The following is a 23,518-nucleotide window of genomic DNA, read 5'->3' as shown; positions in this document are numbered from 1 at the left end:
AATTGCACCAAAAACAGTAAGATACCTAGGAATAAACTTAACCAAGGAAGTAAAAGGCCTGTACTTTGAAAACTATAAAACACTGATGAAAGAAATTAAAGATGACACAAACAAATAAAAAGATATTCCATGCTCATGGATCAGAAGAACAAATCTTGTCAAAATGCCAATATTACCCAAAGCAATTTCCAGATTTAATGCAACCCCTATCAAAAGATCAATAGCATTTTTCAGAGAACTAGAACAATCTTAAAATGTGTCTGGAACTACAAAGGAGGCAAGAATATGCAATGGGAAAAACAAAGCCTTTTCAACAAATGGTGTTGGGAAAACTGGACAGCTACATGCAAAAGAATGAAACTGGACCACTTTCTTACACCATACACAAAATAACCACAAAATGGGTTAAAGACCCATTAAGTGTGATTTCTGAAACCATAAAATTCCTAGAAGAAAACATAGGCAGTAATCTCTTTGACATCAGTTGTAGAAACATTTTTTAAATATATGTCTCCTCTGAGAGAGAAGAACCATATGGTCTTTTCATTTGATGCAGAAAAAGCATTTGATAAAATACAGCATTCTTTCCTGATTAAAACTCTTCAGAGTATAGGGATAGAGAGAACATTCCTCAATTTCATAAAATCCATCTATGGAAAACCCACAGTAAATATCATTCTCAATGGGGAAAAGCTGAGAGCCTTTCCCTTAAGATCAGGAACACGTCAAGGATGCCCACTCTCACCACTATTGTTCAACATAGTATTAGAAGTCCTAGCAACAGCAATCAGACAACAAAAAGAAATAAAATGTATTCAAATTGGCAAAGAAGAAGTCAAACTCTCTCTCTTTGCAGATGACATGATACTTTATGTGGAAAACCCAAAAGATTCCACCAATTACTAGAACTCATACAGCAATTCAGTAATGTGGCAGGATACAAAATCAATGCACAGAAATCAGTTGCTTTCTTATACACTTATACAGCCCAGATATGGACCCTCAACTCTATGGTCAAATAATCTTTGACAAAGCAGGAAAAAATATGCAATGGAAAAAAGACAGTGTCTTCAATAAATGATGCTGGGAAACTGGACAGCTATATACAGAAGAATGAAACTCGACCATTCTCTTACACCATACACAAAGTTAAACTCAAAATGGCTGAAAGACCTCAATGTGAGATAGGAATCCATCAAAATCCTACAGGAGAACATAGGCAGTAACTTCTTCGACATCAGGCACAGAAGCTTCTTTCAAGACACTTCCCCAAAGGCAAGGGAAACAAAAAGGAAAATGAACTTTTGGGCCTTCATCAAGATAAAAAGCTTCTTCACAGCAGAAGAAGTAGTCAACCAAACAAAGAGGCAACCCACAGAATGGGAGAAGATATTTGCAAATGACACTACAGACAAAGTGCTGATTTCCAAGATCTATAAAGAACTTCTCAAACTCAACACCCAAAAAACAAATAATCAAGTCAATAAATGGGCAGAAGACATGAACAGACACTTTTCAAAAGAAGACATACAAATGGTTAACAGACACATGAAAAAATGTCCATCATCATTAGCCATCAGGGAAATTCAAATCAAAACCACACTGAGATACCACCTTACACCAGTTAGAATGGCAAAAATGACAAGGCAAGAAACAACAAATGTTGGAGAGGTTGTGGAGAAAGGGGAACCTTCTTAACTGTTGGTGGGAATGCAACTTGGTACAGCCACTTTGGAAAACAGTGTGGAGGTGCCTCAGAAAATTAAAAATAGAGCTATGCTATGATCCAGCAATTGCACTACTGGGTATTTACCCCAAAGACACAGATGTAGTGAAAGGAAGGGCCATATGCACCCCAATGTTCATAGCAGCAATGTCCACAATAGCCAAACTGTGGAGAGAGCCGAGATGCCCTTCAACAGATGAATGGATAAAGAGGATGTGGTCCATATATACAATGGAGTATTACTCAGCCATCAGAAAGGATGAATACCCACCATTTGCATCAACATGGATGGAACTGGAGGGGATTATGCCAAGTGAAATAAGTCAAGCAGAGAAAGTCAATTATCATATGGTTTCACTTATTTATGGAACATAAGGAACAGCATGGAAGACATTAGGAGAAGGAAGGGAAAAATGAAGGGGGGGGAGCCAGAGGGGGAGACGAACCATGAGAGACTATGGACTCCGAGAAACAAACTGAGGGTTTTAGAGGGGAGGGGGGTTGGAGGGTGGGTTAGCCTGGTGATGGGTATTAAAGAGGGCACGTACTGCATGGAGCACTGGGTGTTATACACAAACAATGAATCATGGAACACTATATCAAAAACAAATGGTGTACTCTATGGTGACTAACATAACATAATTAAAATAAAATAAAATAAAATAAAGTAAAATAAAGCATTCTTATTTCAAACAGAAAAAAAGATATGTCTCCTCTGGCAAGGGAAACAAAAGCAAAATCAAATTCCTGGGACTACACCAAAATAAAAGCTTTTGCACAGTGAAGGAAACCATCAACAAAATAAAAAGAAAATTCCAGAAAATTCACAATGTAGAGCATTGTGTAATGTATAGAATTGTTGAATCATTATATTGTACATCCAAAACTCTTATAAAACTGTTTATTAACTATATTGAATTAAGAAATAGTTTTTTTAAAAAAGGTAAGGATTAAAAATATTATGAAATTATACGTATTATGGTATGCTTCCCCTCAGCCAAAAAACTTCTTGTATAATCATTTCCAACTATTTGGTGACTTGGTCTGCCCTCTGGAGTCTCTCAAGATAAGTTAAATTCTTCCTCTATAAGATGGTCTTTTTAAAAAATATATTTATTTATTTATTTTAGAGAGACAGAGAAAGTGCGAGCAGGGTGAGGGGCAGAGGGAGAGGAAGAGATAGAATCCCAAGCAGGCTCCCTGCTGAGCACAGAGCCCTGTGGAGCTCGAGGCAGGGCTCTAGGTGGGGCTCCATCCCAGGACCCTGAGATCATGATCTGAGCCAAAATCAAGAGTCAGACAGATGCTCAACCTATTGAGACACCCAGGCGCCCCTATAAGATGGTCTTTTAAACATTTCCCTTAAGTTTTTGTTATTGTTGTTTTTTTTTGTTGTTTCTTGACTAAGTTAATTTAGTTCCTTTAAGTATCTTATTTATTATGGTTTCAAGATCTTAGAGGAGTCTGATCTAAATCCTTGGGTACATTAACTATCACTAGCATGTTTTAAGGGTTTATCAAATCCAATGAAGACCTTTTGAAGGAATCAAGGTTTCATTTAGAAAGCTTTAAACTAGGAAAGTCATAAATTCTCAGCTTGGGCAAAGTTATGCATTTAGTATGTGCTTCCAGTGTTCGGCATATATATCTTGCTAGAGGAACAATATTGTGAATGTAAAATTTAATTATTTGAGATCATATGCAAATTGAAAACAAACATCTGAGGGCAGGTCTTTTGCCACCTGCTTTACTGTTGGTTACAGGTTTGGAGGTGCAGATGGCCAGGGAGTTCTATGTCATTAGGGGCATGTTGACCTTACGCCCAGGCCAGGTTATTAGCACCACTGCCTTTCCACACTCTATGTCTTACAGACTGGAGTTTTTACTGCCTTGACCTCACGACTGCTTAGAGTCCCATTGTCACTGAAGAACCTGGGAAGGGGATAATGGACAGTATCTCAATACTTTATATCAAGCATTCGTTGTCATGACCAGTTAGTAGTCAAACAGCATCGGGAGTGGTGCAGATGCGCTGTGAGGTCTTTCACAATTACAGGAAATGTGGGTCTTCAGATGGTCCTCAGAGGTCCTGTGGAGGGTGTTTCTACGACGAGGGCCTGCAGAGCTGTGAAGATGTTCAAAATTATTATATATAGTCAGCTCTATGCCAAGTTGTTCATGAAAGTAATAAGTAGATCTTACTGAGGGAAGAGCACCCTTGGGTATGTGGAACAGAAGCGCCCTGTGCTGGGCAATGCCCTGGTCAGCTTTGTGCCAACTATGGGATTCTGAAGAAGTGACTCTCTGAAGAGTTACATTGATTTTGGGAATGTTATTTTATATCAGTAGCTCTCAACTGGGTGTGATTTTGCTCCCCAGGGGACATTTGACAACGTCTGAACACATTTTTGATTATCACAAGCTAGGGGGAAGGCATCTATCTAGTAGATAGAGCCTGAGATGCTCTAAACCTCCTATAATGCACAGAACACCCACAACAATGAAGTATCTGCTGCCAAATGCCAGTGGTGCTAAAAATGAGAAACCCTGAGTTATACCTCATTGTTATAATCTGAATACCTAAAAATCCATGATTCCCTGACTGGCAAGGACGTAATATCCGGGAAGAAAACCCAAATCTCAAAATGATGCCTGTGAGAGAGACCTTTGTATGAATTATGGTGATCCAATGATTGTTTTACATATACAATTAGATATATTATCATGAAGGAGAAAAAAAGGAATTGTCTCTGCTTTAACTATTCACTAAAATGTTTTTATACCAGTAAGTAGTTTTCTTTACACTTACTACTAATTTTCTTTTCTGTTTTTGATTGATGTTGGGTGTAACAATGTCAGAAATGCTTTTTATGTACTAGCCCAAAGAGAGAGCAATCAGATTTTTGTGTTCATGGAAACTGAGGCAAGTTACTTAAGATCTCTGTGATTTGATGTTCCCATTTTAAAAAATTTTAAATTATTTATTTTTTTACTTAAAAAAAATTTTTTTTGATGTTCCCACTTCTGGTAGGTAAAGGGAAATGGAAAAGGACCCTTAAGATGATGAGTTCGATCCTGACATACTATAGGTGAAGAAAATTAAGTTCCAGAGAAATCTCAGTACGGACTGAAAGAACACTTCTAGGCTGGATGCGGAGAGGCTCCTCTTGAAAGAAATCTTCCTTAAAAAAGTAGCCTTACTAACGTTCAACTTTGTTATCTTGGGGATGTCTTTCAATTTCACAATGTACTAGAACTATCATGACATTTCAGTTCTCACAGGCTTAGATGATATCGCTGGCCTTTAGTTGGTTTGTGGGCTAAAAGGATTTTTAGGCTAGAAGGGTAAAAGAAGATTTTATTCTAGCTGAGGAATACCTGCCCTATGGAGTCGTTGCGGACATTAGAAATAATACACGGAAAATGCTCAGCACTGTGTTCACTACACAGTGGTTAGGTAGTAAATAATAACAGTCGTAGCACTGGGTTTGATAATGTGGAAACTTTGACCTTCCTAGTGAATTATCAGTTTTAACACTATACCATGCATAACATCTGAGATGTACACGCACATTTCTAAAGAAGTATTTATTTGCTTGTTTTCAGAAATGCCTAAACCAGCTATTTTCGACCCAGAAGGTGGCTCAGTGGGTTAGGGGGCAAATGCAGCTCTGTGAGCAATCCCAGTGTGCCTGGAAAGGTATGGGCCAAAGATTTTCTGTTTGTCCTTCTTTCCTACCCTTCTCTCTCCCTTCTTCCTTCATTTCTTCCTTACCTTAGAATATATTAGAATGTATTATTTTTATATTTATTAGACTAATCAACATAATTATAAAATTTTGATAATTTTCCTACTTCTCTGCCTTACCTGTCCCATCCCCAAGTCTTGTTTCCTAGAGGCAACCACCTTTACCCTTCCAGCTCTTCCCCTACTATTTACATCTATTTTCTTTTCTTTTTTAAATACATCTATTTTCTAAGTGATATTTGTAAACTGCTCTTTCTTGAGATTTTAGACTTTATCATATCTTTCTAGCATAGTAGGTAGGAACTTAGTTCTCCTGCTTCATTCACCTCCTTCAATCTACTTAGATCACACTTTTTTTTTTTTAAAGATTTTATTTATTTATTTGAGAGAGAGAGACAGCAAGAGAGGGAACACAAGCAGGGGGAGTGGGAGAGGGCTTCCTGCGGAGCAGGGAGCCCGATGCTGAGCTCTATGCCAAGACCCTGGGATCATGACCTGAGCTGAAGGCAGATGCTTAAAGACTGAGCCACCCAGGCGCCCCTTAGATCACAATTCTGAAAAGTAACCCCTCACTTGGGTGAAAATCTGTGTATAACTTTGACTCCCCCAAAACTTAACTGCTCATAGCCTACTGTTGCCTGGAGGTCTTAACAATAATATAAACAGTTGATTAACACATATTTTGTATGTCATATATATTATATACTATATTCTCACAATAAAGTAAGCTAGAAAAAAAGGAAATGTTATTAGGAAAATTATAAGTAGGAGAAAATACATTTATGGTACTCTGTGGTATTTATAAAAAAAATCCACATGTAAGTGGACCCATGCAGTTCAAACCCATGTTATTCATGGGCCATCTGTATTAGCTTCAGGCATAAAACAATGATTTGATATTTGTATATATTGCAAAATGATCACCACAGTAAATCCAGTTAACATTCATCACCATTCATAGTTACAGAATTTTTTTTCTTGTTATGAGAACTCTTAAGACCTATTCTCTTGGTATTTTTCAAATATGCAATCCAGTATTATTAACTATAATTGCCATGCTGTACATTACATCCCCATGATTTTGTAACTTCCCAGGGCACCTGGGTGGCTCAGTCGGTTGAGTGTTGAGTTCCATTTTGTAACTGGAAGTTCGTACTTGTTTTTTTAAAAAACCTTTATTGGAGGTGCTTGAGCGTTTCTAGTAACCTTTAAGTTTTGCCCACAACTGCAGGTCTTCGGGGCTAACACCAAGGCAGTGAGTAACGATCTACTTCTTGGTATAGCATCGTGAAGCTCTTAGGCCTTTTATCAGAAGGCGTGTGGTCGTAGAGACCACAAATTACCTGGGTGGGCTCAGTGCCTATTAATTTATGTCATTCTCAGTTTGATCACTAGCCACGTGGTTGGGCGGATGAAACAATGGTGGCCTGTGGTTTAGACTTAGGTGGGTCTTTTGATGAGAATTAAAACTGAACCCAAGGTAGGACCCTGACCTCAGACAGTCATGGGTAAAACTAGCCAGAAGTAAATCTGTGTACTCTGCTACAGAAACAGTGAGACAAAGAGCCAAAATAAACGAATCCACAGATATTTATTGACAAAGACTCAGAGTAGAGCTTACGTCTATCAGGTAATTGTTGATGTGCTAGACAAATGGATATGCGAAAATTACTGTCATTTTAAAATCTCAAGTGACAGAATAAATATTCGAAGTATGATACAGTGTTTGTGTGTGCTTCCCACAAGATTTTATATTTAGGTCTGGCACTTGTGCTTTTTAGTAAAAATTGCCATGAAATATATATATATATATATATATTTAAAGATTTTATTTATTTATTTGACAGACAGAGAGACAGTGAGAGAGGAAACACAAGCAGGGGGAGGGGCAGACGGAGAGGGAGAAGCAGGCTTCCTGCTGAGCAGAGAGTCCGATGCAGGACTCAATCCCAGGACCCTGGGATCACCACCTGAGCCAAAGGCAGACGCTTAATGACCGAGCCATCAGGCGCCCCATGCCATGAAATATTTTTTAAATTTTTGTTTAAATTAATACTGAAGTCTTTTTTTCCTTCCCTTCTCCTGCAACTTGTAATTCAGTTCTATCATGATGACTACTTTCTTTTTCACTTTGTTATGTCTTAATACCTGCATAAATATGCTTCCGGGATCATTAAGATATGTGGAGCTGTTTGTTCTTTATAGGCTGCAGAGACGGAGTCAGAGATGAATGCTTCCTTCTTAAAAGATTCAGTGATACAGACTATTCCATACTCCAACCGGAAGTGAAGGTTCATCTTACTGGTCTTCAAAATGACTATTGTAAGTTATTGTTTAGATCATGAATTGAAAAGTTGTTGGAGTGACAAAATGTATCCTGTGCTGTGGCATAAACTTGAAATTTGCTTCTGGAAAAACCCAATGGCCCTTGTGCCTCATGTCCCAAAGCTGTACTATCCAAATATGGTTAATGTAGTTTGGCTTTTCCCTGTGCAAATTTCATGTTTGGAATGGGTATTGTTGGTGTTGGTGGGGTATGAGAAATATACATTTTTTTTGTTCTGTTTTTACTGTATTGGAATGAACTGTGAGAATGGGGGCCTATTCTTAGGCATATATTTTAAACATGTATAAATCTAATTGGTTAAACAGCAACATTGGGTCTTCTTGTTATGTGCCTAGTTTATAATCTAGTTGGGAAGACAGGACTATTTTTTTTTTAAGATTTTATTTATTTATTTGAGAGAGAGTGAGCGAGCATGAGAGAGAACATGAGCAGGGGGAGGAGCAGAGGGAGAGGGAGAAACAGACTCCCGCCGAGCAGGTAGCCCGATGTGGGGCTCAATCCCAGGACTTCAGGACCATGATCCGAGCCGAAGGCAGACACTCAACTGACTGAGCCACCCAGGTGCCCTGGGAAGACAGGACTAACTCACATGGAACTTCTACCAACATGCTAGTGTAGAATATAAATAATGAGTTTTTGGGTAAAAGGGGCTATAATAAGTAGTTCAGTGATCTTTGGATCTTTGTCTAGAAAGACTTGTTGGAGATATTCAGACTTGAGCTGGGTCTTGAAAAATGAGTAGGATATGGAGGGGTGGGGGAGGGAAGAAAGAGCATTTTCAGCAATGTTAACAATGTGAGCAAAGGCAGGATGTTGGTAATTAATGACAACGGCAATGAAGAGAATACGCTGGGGACTGGTGAATAGGTAGGTAGATGCAAATTTTGTAATCACACAGGTCCCCTCCACCCCCCCCCAACTTGTCTTAGGTTACCACAGTTGTCATATTTTACATCTACATACATTGAAAATCTACCATTGTTATAAATTTTACTCTAAAAACTATACATATATGTATTTTAAATAAAAGGGAAAAATTGTCTTCATATTTACCCAAATATATACCAATTCCACTCTTTCATTCCTGATGATCCAAATTTCCCTCTCATCTAATTTCTCTTTAGCCTGAGAAGCTTCTTTTAGCATCTTTCAGATCAGGTCAGTTGGCAAAGACTTCTCTTACACTTCTTATATTCCGTTTTATGATATTTTTGCTGATACAGAATTCTGTGTTGCTAGATTTTTTTCTTTCAGCATTTTAAAGATATTAGAGTGACTTCTGGCCTCCATAGTTTCTGATGAGAGCTCTAAGGTAATTTGAAGACTTACTTTCTTGCTTCCAAGACCTGAATCTAATTATACATGTGAGAACTTTGGATATTATTCCAAAAGTCCCTGAGGTTTTGCTCATTAATTTTTCAATTCAAGGGGCAAAAGGAGAGGGAGAAGCAGGCTCTCTGCAGAGCAGGGAGCCTGATGCGGAGCTCGATCCCAGGACCCTGGGATCATGAACTGAGCTGAAGGCAGACGTTTTACCAACTGAGCCACCCAGGCACCCCTGTCTTAGTTAAGTTTATACCTTAAGTTTTGTCTTGCCTTTTGTGGCTGGTGTTTTTTTTTTTTTTAATATTTTATTTATTTATCAGAGAATGAGAGAGAGAGGGAGAGCACAAGCAGGGGGAGCGGCAGGCAGAGGGAGAAGCAGGCTCCCTGAGGAGCAAGGAGCCCGATGCGGGACTCAATCCCAGGACCCTGGGATCATGACCTGAGCTGAGTAGACATTTAACCGACTGAGCCACCCAGGTGTCTGTGGGTGGTGTTTTGAAGTCTCAGATCAGTTCCTTTTGCCTTGACTATGCTGGTTTGGGTCTATCCCTCATATATACGGATCAGAGTCTAGTCTGAGTCCTAAATGGACTTTAAATCTCAGTTCAGTTCTCAAAGCCTTTGCTAAGCTGATTTGAGTTTTCCCTGTACTAACATGATTTCAGGGTAGGGCTGAGATGTGTGTGGGTTCATACATTCACAACAAGAGAATGCCTTTCTGTAGCTCTCTCCCCTCCAGGACTTTTTCTACACACTTTGGCCACCTCAGGCTCCTTTCCCTGGCTCCTCTCACCAGCAAGATGATGAGCTTTCTTTTTTTTTTTTTTTTAAAGATTCTTTTTTTTTTTAAAGATTTTATTTATTTATTCGAGAGAGAGAGAATGAGAGATAGAGAACACGAGAGGGAAGAGGGTCAGACGGAGAAGCAGACTCCCTGCTGAGCAAGGAGCCCGATGTGGGACTCGATCCCAGGACTCCAGGATCATGACCTGAGCCGAAGGCAGTCGCTTAACCAACTGAGTCACCCAGGCGCCCAAGATGATGAGCTTTCTATCAGAATTTTAGCAGCTAGTGCTGTTCCGTGACTGGGGCCCACCCTCTGGCCAAACCATGTGAGAAAAAAAGTGAGAAACTCACCCCTGGGCAGGTTGCTTCTTCTAGTTTTGACTCCTTTACTTAGTTTAACTGCTTTTGCTTATTTTCCAGTTCTGAGGGGGTTTGTTTTTTATTTGTTCGGAGTTTAGAGTTGTCATCAGTGGGAGAGGTGGGTTACCAGTGGCTTAGACCACTGTAGTGGAGCTGGTGTGCTTCATAGTTTTGTATTGATATGTATCAATGAGAATAAGAGTTTTTGTCTTATAAGAAATAAGATAGGGTTATATGTCAACTATATCTCAATTAAAAAAAAGAAATAAGATAGGATACATTTTAGTATGTAGTCATACAAATATGGATTCTTTTGGCAGTCAAAGAGTTCTAATAGTAGAAGCTGGAGGACACTGCTAGGAACTTCCAGGTATCACTTATTAGCCAGTGACCACTTCTTCTAGATATACTGTAGTTGGGTGGTATTTTTGGTTTGAAATGATGGTGGCATCTTTCATATGGATATTGTAGGTTCAAGGATGTCTCTGTAAGGGTTATATGCTTTTCCCCTATGTTTATTGCAGTATTATTTACAATGACCAAATTATGGAAGCAGCCCAAGTGTTCAGTAATAGATAAATGGATAAAAAAGATGTGGTATGGGGGTGCCTGGGAGGCTCAGTTGTTAGGCATCTGACTTCAGCTCAGGTCATGATCTTGGGGTCCTGGGATTGAGCCCCACACCAGGCTCCACACTCAGTGGGGAGTCTCCTTGCCCCTCTCCCTCTAACCTTCCCCATGCTTGCATTCTCTCTCTCTCTCAAATAAAAAAAATCTTAAAAAGAGATGTGATATATGTAGGTACATATATATACATTTGATATGCATGTATATATATATATATGTTTGAGTTTTATTCAGCCATAAAAAGAATATTATTCAGCCATAAAAAAGAATGAAATCTTGTCATTTACAACAAGGATGGACCTAAGTGAAATACATCAGTCACAGAAAGACAAACACCTTATGATGAAGAGACAAACCAAAAAACAGACTCTTAACTATGGAGAACAAACTGATCCTTGCCTGAGGGGAGGTGGGTGGTAGGATGGGTGAAACAGGTGAAGGGGATTAAGAGTGCACTTGTCGTAATGAGCACCGAGTAATGTGTAAAATTGTTGAATCACTATATTGCATACCTAACACCAATATAACACTATATGTTAACTCTATTGGAATTAAAAGAAAAAAGAAAAAGAAAGACCAGATAATTTCAATGACAAAAATAGGTGATTTTAATTTTTAGTGATCAGTGAGATAAAATCCATGGGTACTAATAATGGTAGATTAAACTTCCAAGTTCTCTAAATGACTCTAAATAAATATATTTGATTATAAATAGTAAGCATTATTGCTCGTTAGACTGTGAATCTTGACACAGAATTCTAGGTTTTATTTTTGAACTTCTAATGATCTGCTTGCATATGTGATTCTATTTTCCAACGACCATGGGAAAGGTATTAATTTTGCTCATCTATCTGCAAAAAAGTTGGTTACTTGAAAACGTTTTTTATTTGACTAAATAATTACCCTAATATGAAATGTTTTTCTTATAGATCTGAATATTCTAGATTGGAATTTTCAAAATCTTGTTGCTATAGCCCTTGGATCTTCTGTGTTCCTCTGGAATGGGGAAAACTACAGTGTGATTGAAAACATAGACCTAAATCTCAATTGTAACTATGTATCTTCTGTGTCCTGGATAAGAGAAGGAACCTGCCTGGCACTTGGCACCAGCGAGGGAGAAGTACAAGTAACAGTTTTTTTTTTCCCCCTCAAAATGTGCTCTGTGTAATTGCTACATAACTAGAATTGACCTTTAATAACAATATACAAGAGAGAATCTCTATTAATTGTGGCGCTTGAAACTATGGGGAGTGAGTGGATATAGCATTCTGGTTCCTTTTCTGAATGGCATTTAATGAGGACGTAAGGATGCTCTACCTAGTTTTTTTCAGACCATCTTTCTTTCTGTCATATTTACCTTTTTAAAAGTTTTTTTTTCAAAGATTTTTATTTTTTTAAGTAATCTCTACACCCAACGTGGGGCTTGAACTCACAACTCTGAGATCAAGGGTCGTGTGCTCCTCTGATTAAACCAGCCAGGTGCCCCTAAAAGTCTTTTCTCTTGTAGTAAAGTTGGGCTTGTAGAATCCCCAGGGTTAGGAGTTGGGAGAGAGGAAGCTAACCTTCAGCGCTCCTTTCTCTGCACAAGCTATGCTCAGGAGTAGAGTTACTTAAAATGAATTTTTTTTTTCCAATAGGCTCTCTGAAATGGGATTTTACCCAGTTTCCATCAATCTATTTAGCTTCTCACGCGTTATTATTACTAGCAATACTGTAAACTGTAGCAATACAGCAAAACTGTAAAAATATTGCTCATGTGTCCAATGACTTTGGAGGACCACGGATGGCTTTCACTGCCTTCTCATCTCTACAATGATATTGGATGCTATGAAGGTTATGTCAATGATTTCTTCTTATAGCAAAGTTCTCATTTCTCATATGGGTCAGAGTACACCTACAGGTGGCAGAAAAGGAGTCTCTTAGCCTGTTGGTGCATTTCCAGATATGAAATTCCACAATTGAGAAGAAACTAGATGTGTGAGAGCCATTCTCAACCCGTGGCTGCCCACTGAATTCACCTGGAGAGCTTTAAAATAAATGTCATAAAATAAATGCCGTATCCGTTATTGAATCAGAATGGCTAGCATCCATAGCAAGCTCCGTAGGTGATGTCATATACAGACAGGGTTGAGAAATGCTGCCCAGGGTTAAAGGAGCTGAGCTTTCCCTTAGTACGAGGACTGGTGGTAGCAACACTAATTGCTATCAGGCCTTTAAGAAGACAGTGGACTGTGAAAAAGACAATGCTATATTTCTCTGCTTGTTCATTTTTTCAGTTATGGGATGTGGTAGCTAAAAAGCAGCTGAGAAGTATGCCTGGTCATTTGTCAGTGGTTGCGGCTCTGAGCTGGAACGACTGTATTCTCAGCAGGTAAGACGCATCTTAGTGGAATGAATTATATTTGTATCACTGGGTGATTATGGGGGCTGAGTGAACAGAACCATAATATTTAAAACCAAAACCAAAACCAAAACCAACCAAAACCAAACAGGATATTAGTTAGCAGCAGTTATGATCCTACCTTCTTGAATATCCTGATCTTCTGGTGAGGTAAGTGGTCCAGTGGCCACAGGTACCATGGTGGCTATGTGCCTGGACCATATGCTGGTATTGGAAAGTGAGGTTCAGGATCCATTAAATTGTTCAGATAAAAGGTAAAAATCTGTTTAAGCAAAACGTTTCTCTGTACCAAGTAATACCCATCAGAGGGATATTTTGTTGGAATCAAGTATTTATTGCTATCAGGATCAGTAATTTGGAATATATTAAGCTTTCTGGGGCACATTTCCAATTCATAGATCCACAGATGTTATAGCTGGAAGCAACCTCATAGATCAGCCGGTTCCATGATTCTCAAACTTGAGCATGCAGCAACATCACCTGAAGGGCTCCTTACAACACAGACTGCTAGTCTGTCTCCAGGAATTTCTGAATCAGTAGGTCTGAAGAGGCGCCGATAATTTGCATTCCTAATTTCCAAAGTGATGCTGATGCTTCGTCACTTTTGAGAACTACTGATTTAGTCTACCTACTTTTTTTTAAATTTTATTTTATTATGTTATGTTAGTCACCATTCATTACATCATTAGCTTTTGTTGTGGTATTCCATGATGCATTGTTTGCATATTCTTTTTAATCAGAAAAGTTAAATGACTTTTTCCTATGATCCTATAAAATTGATCTAAATATATATTGCTTTTAATAATTGCCATTCATTATCTTTTTAAAGATTTTACTTTTTATTTGAGAGAGAGCACAAGCAAGGGGATCAGCAGAGGGAGAGGGAGAAGCAGGCTCCCCGCTGAGCAGGGATCCCCATGGGGGGCTCGATCCCAGGACTCTGACATCATGACCTGAACCGAAGGCAGAGGCTTAACTGACTGAGTCACCCAGGTGCCCCACTGCCATTCATTTTTATACTGTAGTTCTTAAGGTAGGTTTAAATTAAATAAATTCCAAGGTCTTTTACAATTTAAGCAGCTATGATATAAATTTGAGATTTCAATACCTTGTGATTACAGGCCAAACTTAAAGCCACTTAAACAAAATACCTTATAAAGTGCTAATCATTTACCGTGAGAAGTTGTAGTGAGGTCAGTTTTCTATTTGAATTCTTTTTACAGTCTGCATTGTTTAAATTTAGTTTTATTATCCATGAGGAAAATGAACAGATCATTTCTTATGATAGCAGCTAATATTTTTGGAGTAAAGTGTGCTGGGCATTGTGCTGTACTCTTTATGTGCATAATTGCGTTTTAATCCCTTCAGTAATGCTGTAGAGGGGTTTCTAATTTCCTACCAACTTATTCTTAATGAATAAACTGAGACACTAGCCTGAGGTCACATGGTTAGCAAAAGGGGCAGAGTCAGGCTTTGAACCCAGGTGGTCTGGCTGCAGAGCCCATATTGTTCATCAGAAGGCTGTTCAGTGTGGTGCCTGAATCGTTTTTTTTTTTAAGATTATTTATTTATTTATTTGAGAGACAGAATGAGAGAGAGAGAGAGCATGAGGGGGGGAGGTTCAGAGGGAGAAGCAGATTGCCCGCTGAGTGGGGAGCCCGATGTGGGACTCGATCCCGGGACTCCAGGATCATGACCTGAGCCAAAGGCAGTCACTTAACTGACTGAGCCACCCAGGCGCCCAACCTGAATCGTTTTTAAAAATATGAGACCAGATTTTGAGAAATTTCAGAAATAATTGTAGATAGTTGTTTACTTGTTCCTTGGAGAAAATTAGCCCAGAAAGAGTTCATTATCTTTGATAAAGTGATAGGATTTTTATCATTCTTTGGCTCCAAATCACTACCAGTGACATTATCTACTGGTTCTGAATCACATTGCAGTTTGCTGTGACATTCAGATAATTTTCTACTCTTTTTAGGTATTAGTAGCATTAACAAAACTAATAGTAGATTTGTAGTTTAATAGAAAAAGGAAATACTACATTTCTATCTCTGACATTTCAGTATAAAAATATATATACTAAAACCATTGCACTGAGGTAACATGAAATATTCTGAATTCCAGAAAAGTACTATTTCCTAGGTTCAGTACATAAACTACTCCCTGGGGAAATATGGCAATCTTCTAAATTTACCTTTTCCATAGCTGCCTGCATCATATTAAAGTTGTTAGAAATATCTGTCAAAATGGGCCACCTGGTGGCTCAGTTGGTTAAGCAGTGGCCTTCTGCTCAGGTCATGACCCAGGGTGCTGGGATGGAGCCCTGCATCAGGCTCTCCGTTTAGCAGGGAGTCTGCTTCTCCCTCTGCCCCTTCCCCCCACCTTGTACTCTCACTTGCCTGTGTTCTCTCTCTCTCAAATAAATAAATAAAATCTTAAAAAATATAAATATCTGTCAAAGGATATCATCTCAATATCCACATTTGAAACTTGGCCACAAAAATTTTTTTCACTTGTGAAAACCATCACCCAGGCAGAATACTCTATCCTTTTTAACCCAACGAATGTTCAAAACCTGTGTCTTGAATCTGTCCTGAGGGATCTTTTGGTAGTTTGAACTATGCTTTCCTTCATGTTTTCAAATGCTTATTAGCTATTGCTAGAACCCAGGCTCGAGTTTTCTGTTGGAAACCTGCCCCTTTACCTCTGTGCAGCGGGTCGAGGCTGGGCCGCGTTTCTCATCATGATGTTCGGGTTGCCCAGCATCACGTTGGAACACTTCAACACAAGCAAGCTGTCTGTGCTCTCAAGTGGTCCCCTGACGGCAGGCTGCTTTCCAGTGGTTGTAGTGATGGACTGCTGACGATATGGCCCCATGACCCGGGTACGAAAGCCCAGGTTCAACCGCTGAAAGTTATACCCCAACCTACAGCAGTCAAGGTAAGACATCCAATAGGTTTCCAAGTTGCTCTTCACTCCAAGATCATTGACTATCCTTCACACATGAGAACGAAGCCATTAAGGCAATGCTTTGAGATTTTCTTCCCCCAGAATTTGTTTTGGATTTTGCCATCACTGTCTTGAAAGACAACCCTATTTATACACCCCCATGTGTTAGATTTTGTAGTTCTAAGTTACTGAAACCAGAGGTAAGCTTGAGCGTCTGCAAAAAAGTAAATGTATTTTCTCTTATGACTGAGGAGTCCTAGGTACATACAGCTGCTTTCAATACCGTCCAGTTATAGCGCCTTAAATAATGTCATTAGAACCCTCTCTTTTGGCTCTTGGCTCTGTCCGACTCTGTTGGGTTTCATTCTTTATTCAGACAACATTTTGTGGGCAAGATGGCTCTTACACCTTCAAATTCAGATTCTCCCCGATGGGAGCTGATTAAGAAACTACGCTCCTTGTAACTCTGGTAGAAAAGTCCCAGGCAGGACTCTGGTGTGACTTTGGGCACATTCTCATCTCTCAGCAGCTAACTGTGGTCAGAGAGATGGGTACACTGGCTGTCCAGGTCTAGGACATGAGCTCACACCCATGGAAAGGAAACCCCCTATGACAAGGAGGAAGAAGGGTGCTGCACAGTTAAACCAATATTCTACCATTCTCTGCATAATATTTTTTTATTTCTCTGTATTTTAAATTCTTATTCCTAGTAAAAAAAATCCATACTTTCATTCCTTTGGTGTCATAGATGTATGTCTTGGCCTCAACATAGTCCCAGAATATTTATCACTCACAGAGCAAAGAAATGGTTCTACTTTATTAACTATGAGCAAATTTGTTAGAATGAGAACTTACAAAGGTATCACGGAGTCTCCTGATATAGCATGTAATATGTAGCACCTGCTGCTAAAGCACAGTGGTGGCTCAGTACTCTGGCTTGTGGTTTTTTTAATACCCACAGGACATTAAGAATGATTTTAGGTCCAAATTCCCATTATTAATGATTTGGGAAAAATCTAGGGAAAATGTATGTAAAATATTCTGTCTGCAAACAAAATACAAAAACAAAATGAAGCAAAACAAAAACCCAACACATGAAAAACCCAAGCCAAGCAAAACAAGTTACTTTCTTATGTGCCTTGTCAGAAATACAGTGAATTGAACCAAGAGTTTCTGAAGCCTGAGCAAGCCAAGCCTTGTGACAGCCAATGGCAGGATGGACATGTAGTTAAGGATATGCAGATATATATATAACTGAAATATGTCTTAGAATGTCCTTTAAAATTATTGTTACTCATCATTTCAATTATCAGTATAAATATGCAATACTGAATCTTATTTTTCAGGATTACCTATAGTAATTTATAAATAGGGAATCAGAGGCAATTTTCTTTTCTGAAAAAAATGTATTAGGAGTTGAAATGCGTGAGAGTTTTTGGGGTGCGAGCAATTATGTGTGGCTCCATTTTGTCCTTTCTTCTCTGACCTAGAACCTAAAGACACAGGTAGACAAATGAGAGAAAGGCTTCATTTCAGAACCAGATTCTGGTGGGCGCATGTCACCTACTCCAGCAGCAGATTTTTGCCCCATAGGACATGTTGAGTATGTTTTTTAAAATATATTCTTGGATGATTTTTCTTGGTTTAGAATACTGGCAGTTCTCAAAATTTGAGGAAGGCACCTAACAGGTGATTTCTAGTCCCTTAGAAGTAATCTCTAGAGTGCCATCGCTCCAGCCTTTAGATCAGAGCTCCAGGAAAGCTGGGGTGTGCGCAGACCTCTGGACTCCTGCTTACCTGAGTGTGTCACTTTCACAAGTTCACTTTCTCCAAGGCTGAGCTGCCTGTGTGATTATTTGAACTTTCAAGGCCATGGATTGGTGTCCCTGGCAGTCTGCAGTCCTTGCTGTTGGAGGCGGAATGGAAGATGGACACTTACGTGTCTTGGACATAAATACTGGGCAAAGCATCCAGACCCCAAGCACGAACTCACAGGTAAACATCTCTGTGGGAGTTTGCCTTCATTTTTGTCTTTTAGAACCTTGTGGAAATGATTGCTGATAGAGCATAGGACCCAACACACCTCTCTGTACTTTCTGAGTCTATAAGGATTTCAGTTCTGGACAGTTCGTTTTTGTAAAATTTTCTCTGGGAGTTGCAAGTTGATCCGTGCGTCCTTTCCTTCCCCCTCTATTTCCCTTCTTTCTTTTTTTTTTTTTAAGATTTTGTTTATTTATTTGACAGAGAGAGACACAGCGAGAGAGGGAACACAAGCAGGGGGAGTGAGAGAGGGAGAAGCAGGCTTCCGGCCGAGCAGGGAGCCCGATGCGGGGCTCGATCCCAGGACCCGGGGATCATGACCTGCGCCGAAGGCAGACACCTAACTGACTGAGCCACCCCGGCGCCCCTTCCCTTCCTTCTTAGCATTGCTTTGTGCCCATGTTTGTAGGTTCATTGCACCTAAACCTATTTGTATACTTAGTCTTTTGTTGTCTTGGGATCAACTTTCCTAGAACTAACATAATTCCTCTAACACCCTAACCCCAGCTATGGACTGGAGGATGGATGTGGACCAAGCATACTGCCTAGAATCCATTCGAAATACATTCCTAATGAATCAGACATTGTCATAACTCTGTATTTTTTTTTTTTGGCCATGATTACAGATTTGTTCCCTAATCTGGCTACCTAAGACAAAGGAGATTGCAAGTGGCCAAGGTAGTCCCAAGAACGATGTGACTGTGTGGGCCTGTCCTGGTCTGGCCAGGTCACGTGGATTTTTGGGTAAGTACGTGGGTGAGTAAAACGCTGTGTATCCATAGCTAAGTGAGCTGCCGTTGGCCTGAAAAGCCCTGAATGAAAGGCCTTCTCCTCTGGCTCTTTGAAGTATTTATTTTATCAGAGGAAAAAGGCCTATACGCATCCCACCTCAGGGCGCGTGTAGATGAGTGTTTCTGAATCTGACTAAGGCTAATCTTTACTTACAATCGTCCTATCTTCTTCTTGCATACATGCATGGATGAAGCACTGATGATCAGGGATAGTTTCTAAACTCTTCTGGAACTCTGGAGTTAGTATCATAACTCACCTTTCCTTATTTTGCAGAAGACCCAGCAGTGCTGCAATGTGTGGTCTTATTGAATATGCATCTACTGTGTGTGAGGCAATTTTGGGGGGTGTTGGGGATATACATATAAACAAGACAGACATTATCTTTGTCCTCATGGAGCCTATACTTTAGTGGGAAGAAACAGACTGAAAACCCCAAATATACACAGCGTTAGACAGTGATAATACCGTGACTCTCTGTAGATTCTGAGAACGTTATTCGGCAACAACAAAACACCCTTAACAGAAAGACTTCCTGCTCCTGCTGGTCAGTCTGACCTCAGAATGACTTTGATATCCTTAAGCTGTTACACCGTGTGATTTGGTAAATAAAAATGTAGGCAGCTCTTGACAGAGCTACCTGGGTGGCCAGGCGTGAGTGTAGGAGGGACGTGAGTTGATCCTTTGCATATTTTAAAGCATAAGATATGCAATTCATGGGATATGTTTTCTGGTTAGGGAAATATTTTTATTTAATTTATTTATTTGAGAGAGAGAGAGAGAGAGAGAGAGAGAATGAGTGGTGGGGAGGGGCAGAGGGAGAGGGAGAAGTAGACTCCCCGTGGAGCAGGGAGGCCAACATGGGGCTCGATCCCAGGACCCCAAGATCATGACCTGAGCTGAAGGCAGATGCTTAACCCACTGAGCCACCCAGGTGCCCTAGAGAAATATTTTAAATCAAGTCTTAAACCTGGTTCTTTACAAAACTACATTTCCAGTAGCTAGTTAGATCTTTCAGTGAGGTGGGGGCCTCTGACAGATCCTGGAGTCAATTTGCTGATCCTGGGAATAAGGAATGAACTGAATTCATACATTTTCCTTTTTCTCTAGCCTTGACAAGCTATAAATTCTTTAGTTGTAATGCCTTGTGCTCTTTTCCATTGATATTAGACAGAGTTCCAAAGAGTACATTTAACCTTTTCTCCTCTTAACCTGTTTATGGTTGGAGAAGATGCAGTTACTTTCCCGCTCTTAGACACTAATGATCATCTCTGACCCAGTAGTTTCTTCCACATGCAATATTTCCCCAAAGTATTTAGCAGGGTGGTTGTTATATTAATGTATATCATGTGGTTAGCATTAAAAAAATGAAATAGAATAGTAGAGAATGGAAACAATGTAAAAGTAGACATTATTTTGTGAAATTTTTGTTACAGTTCTGCAGCACCATATACCTGTCTATATATCTAGCTAGGGGGATGGTCATCTCAAAGAACCAGTACAGTTTACACCTCAAGTGAGCTCTGGAATTTCAATATATTTCAAAACAAAATAGTTTTGGACTGTGGATTGTGGTCATAAAGCTTGGAAAAAAAAAAAGAGAAGCTAGAACTGATAAGGGTTTGGGGCATGAGGGGTGTGGTGGGCTAAATGATCCCGCCACGCCTTTCCTTTGTCTCACCCTGTTAACCACACTCACGATTCTCTGGGGGGAAAATTCAGTTGAAGAGGCCTCCCCCATCTAATGGCAGAAGAAAGACAACTCGCCATCCTTACCCTCACCCTCCAAAAGTTGTAATTTACAAGCTTTGAAACAGGAATAGGTAACTTTCTAGCCTATAGGTGAGATCTGGCCTTTGATTTGGTTTCATCAGTCCCTAGCACATGCATCGATAGGTGGTCTCCCTTATAAACAGCTGCATAAAGAAAACGAAATTTCAATCCTTTCAGTAATAATACTCTTGGAATTTAAGGATGTAAATCCTAAAGGATGACCTTTGTCTGAGGTAAAGACTGCATTTCCCACTTAATCTAGTAAATTAAGATTTTCACTAATATGAGAGAAGTGTTTCAAGAATGCCTTTGCTTCTAATCCAAACTCCATTTTCCTAACAAATTCTGGAAGTAGTTGTCTTTTTTTTTTTTTTTTTGTCAAGACATTTTTCAAAAGCCTGCTTTGGAAAAGATTTGGAATTTTTTTTCTCTGTTACTCCTTTTCTGCTCCCCCTCCTTTTTCTTCATCTCAACACATCATAATAAAGAATGAAAGCATATTTATCACCTACTGAGTTTATTGAATTGACTTTTAAGTTTAAAAGCATCCATGTAATGTTTTATATTTATCCTAACTAAATTAAGTGGTTTTCATTTATATTGCTTTAATTTTTAAAAATGTTTAATTAAAAAAAATAAAGGACACTGGTCTTCCATAGGAAAAGAGATTCTTCTTTGCTCTGGGTTTGGAGAATGGGCTAAATGGTTAGAACACTGAATTTGATTCTAGTTTTGGCTCTGCCATTAATTAGCTCTGTGACCTGGGACAAGGCAGTTGATATTCCTGGATTTTTTTTTTATCTATAAAATAAGGGAGCTGCTTTGTATCTATGAATCTAAATTTTTTAATGCACTGATACACCCAGAGCCAATCCCTCGTCTCTTTGGGGGCATGTGGGTATGTACGTGCGTGAGCATGCAGGTGAGCACTGGGGGTGATGTGTGTGGATGGAAAAATTCCCAAGTGTCTGAGATATGTCTCCTTCAGGAGTGGAATATGTGTATGCACTCCTTGATGCTGAGAATCTGGTGTCAGAACACAAGATTATTTCTGAAATTCCAGAGCTCACTTGAGTTGTAAACTGTACTGGTTCTTTGAGACGACCATCTCCCTAGCTAGATTTTATGTGTGTCCCCAAATACCTCCTCAATCAAGAACTTACCCAACCTCTTTCCTTCCCTCCATCCTCCTGGCTCCAGCCTCCTTTCATGGAGTCAGTTTTGTTTGCTTTGGCTTGAAAGTTTGATTGTTAACAGTCACTGTTGGGTTAGGATAGATTTTGCCAAGTATTTTCCAAGGAACATGAGCCACGTGAGAAGTTCACATCAAAAGGACTCTGGTCAACTAAGTTTCAGAAATGCTGCTTATTATAGTCTTTTCTCCCAAATAAAGCAGTCTTGAAATAAGGAATCCTGTTTAATTTTTTTTTTTAACCTGGAGATCCCAAACTAATGTGAACATTAAACACTTTTTTCCCCTCATTTTTAATACCTATTAACCTCATATAGAATTATTGTTACACAAAATGTTCTTTGGGAGATGATCAGTTAGATAACAGAGAAAAGGGGACTGTCTCCAGAATTACATAACTAAGAGCTTTTTGGGTCCTTTCCTATCAAGCTGCCTCAATTTATTTGATTAGCTCCTTAAAACCTAGGTCCCAAGGGGATGACTTTTGGAGACAATAAGAAGGAGGATGGGATGGGTGGCAGGAGAACAGCAGTAGCAATTCCTGGGTGTTGGTGGATTAGAGAAGCTAGAACTGATAAGGGTTTGGGGCATGAGGGGTGTGGTGGGCTAAATGATCCCGCCACGCTATCCTCGTCAAATCCCCGGAGGCTGTGATTATGACCTTATTTAGCCAAAAGGTCTTTGCTGATGTAAGTTGAGGATTGTGAAGTGAGATCATCCTGGATTATCCAGATGGGCCCTAAATCCAATGACAAGTGTCCTTCGAAGAGACACACACAAGAGAACAAGCACATGGAGGAAAGGGCCATGTGACCACAGAGGCAGAGAGCAGAGTGATGTGGCCACAAATCAATGGTAGGAGGCATGGGTTGGACTCTCTCCTGGAGCCTCCAGAGGGAGCTAGCCCTGCCAACTCCTTGATTCTGGACTTCTGGTCACCAGAGTTATGAGAAAATAAATTTCTCTTGTCTCAAGCAGTGTGTAGTAATTTGTTATGGCAGCCCTAGGAAACTAATAAAAGGGGGGAAGAGCTCTGAAAGGGAAACCCAGTGAAGCAAAACCTCAGTCACTTTAGGTTGCTGCCCACAGTCAGCTCTGACTGGTGTTTACCACAGCAAAGGCACAGTGGGAACGCCAGCTTCAAACATGGCAGGTTTCAGAGAAGCCTTCATCCTGGGACGGGATGTGTGCCCCCCCACCCCCGGCCCCCCGGCAGCAACAGCCCATGTAGTGTGGGACATGAACTGTCTTCCCTTCTTCCCACAGGCCCCAGAGGCAGAGTGCTGCACCTGGCTTTAAGTCCGGACCAGACCCGGGTATTTTCTGCTGCAGCTGATGGCACAGCCTGTGTGTGGAATTGCTGTCCCTCAGCTCCTCCGCGAGCTCCAGTTTCCTCACGTCGAAGTGAGAATAATGACAGTGGCCTTGTCTTCTCCATGGATTTGTTGTGA

The 23,518-nt window shown here is 39.9% G+C and overlaps 1 protein-coding gene across 1 annotated transcript in view; it reads left to right on the top strand.

Moving 5' to 3' along the window:
• Nucleotides 1–23,518, top strand: part of CDC20B (cell division cycle 20B) — a 49,041-nt gene extending 25,523 nt beyond the window's left edge. The window contains exons 5-12 of the mRNA XM_028119081.2: nucleotides 5,333–5,426; nucleotides 7,680–7,796; nucleotides 11,850–12,046; nucleotides 13,197–13,291; nucleotides 16,039–16,264; nucleotides 18,143–18,268; nucleotides 18,940–19,057; nucleotides 23,334–23,518. Of these exons, the coding sequence (XP_027974882.2) occupies nucleotides 5,333–5,426; nucleotides 7,680–7,796; nucleotides 11,850–12,046; nucleotides 13,197–13,291; nucleotides 16,039–16,264; nucleotides 18,143–18,268; nucleotides 18,940–19,057; nucleotides 23,334–23,518 (1,158 nt within the window). The remainder of the gene's footprint in view (nucleotides 1–5,332; nucleotides 5,427–7,679; nucleotides 7,797–11,849; nucleotides 12,047–13,196; nucleotides 13,292–16,038; nucleotides 16,265–18,142; nucleotides 18,269–18,939; nucleotides 19,058–23,333) is intronic.

This window comes from Eumetopias jubatus, unplaced genomic scaffold, assembly GCF_037043125.1.
Source record: "Eumetopias jubatus isolate StellerSeaLion01/CBP00866 unplaced genomic scaffold, mEumJub1_p1.0 scaffold_5, whole genome shotgun sequence".
Lineage (NCBI taxonomy): Eukaryota > Metazoa > Chordata > Mammalia > Carnivora > Otariidae > Eumetopias > Eumetopias jubatus.
Note: the sequence above shows the minus strand (reverse complement) of the source record. Positions and strands in the feature narration are given on the sequence as shown.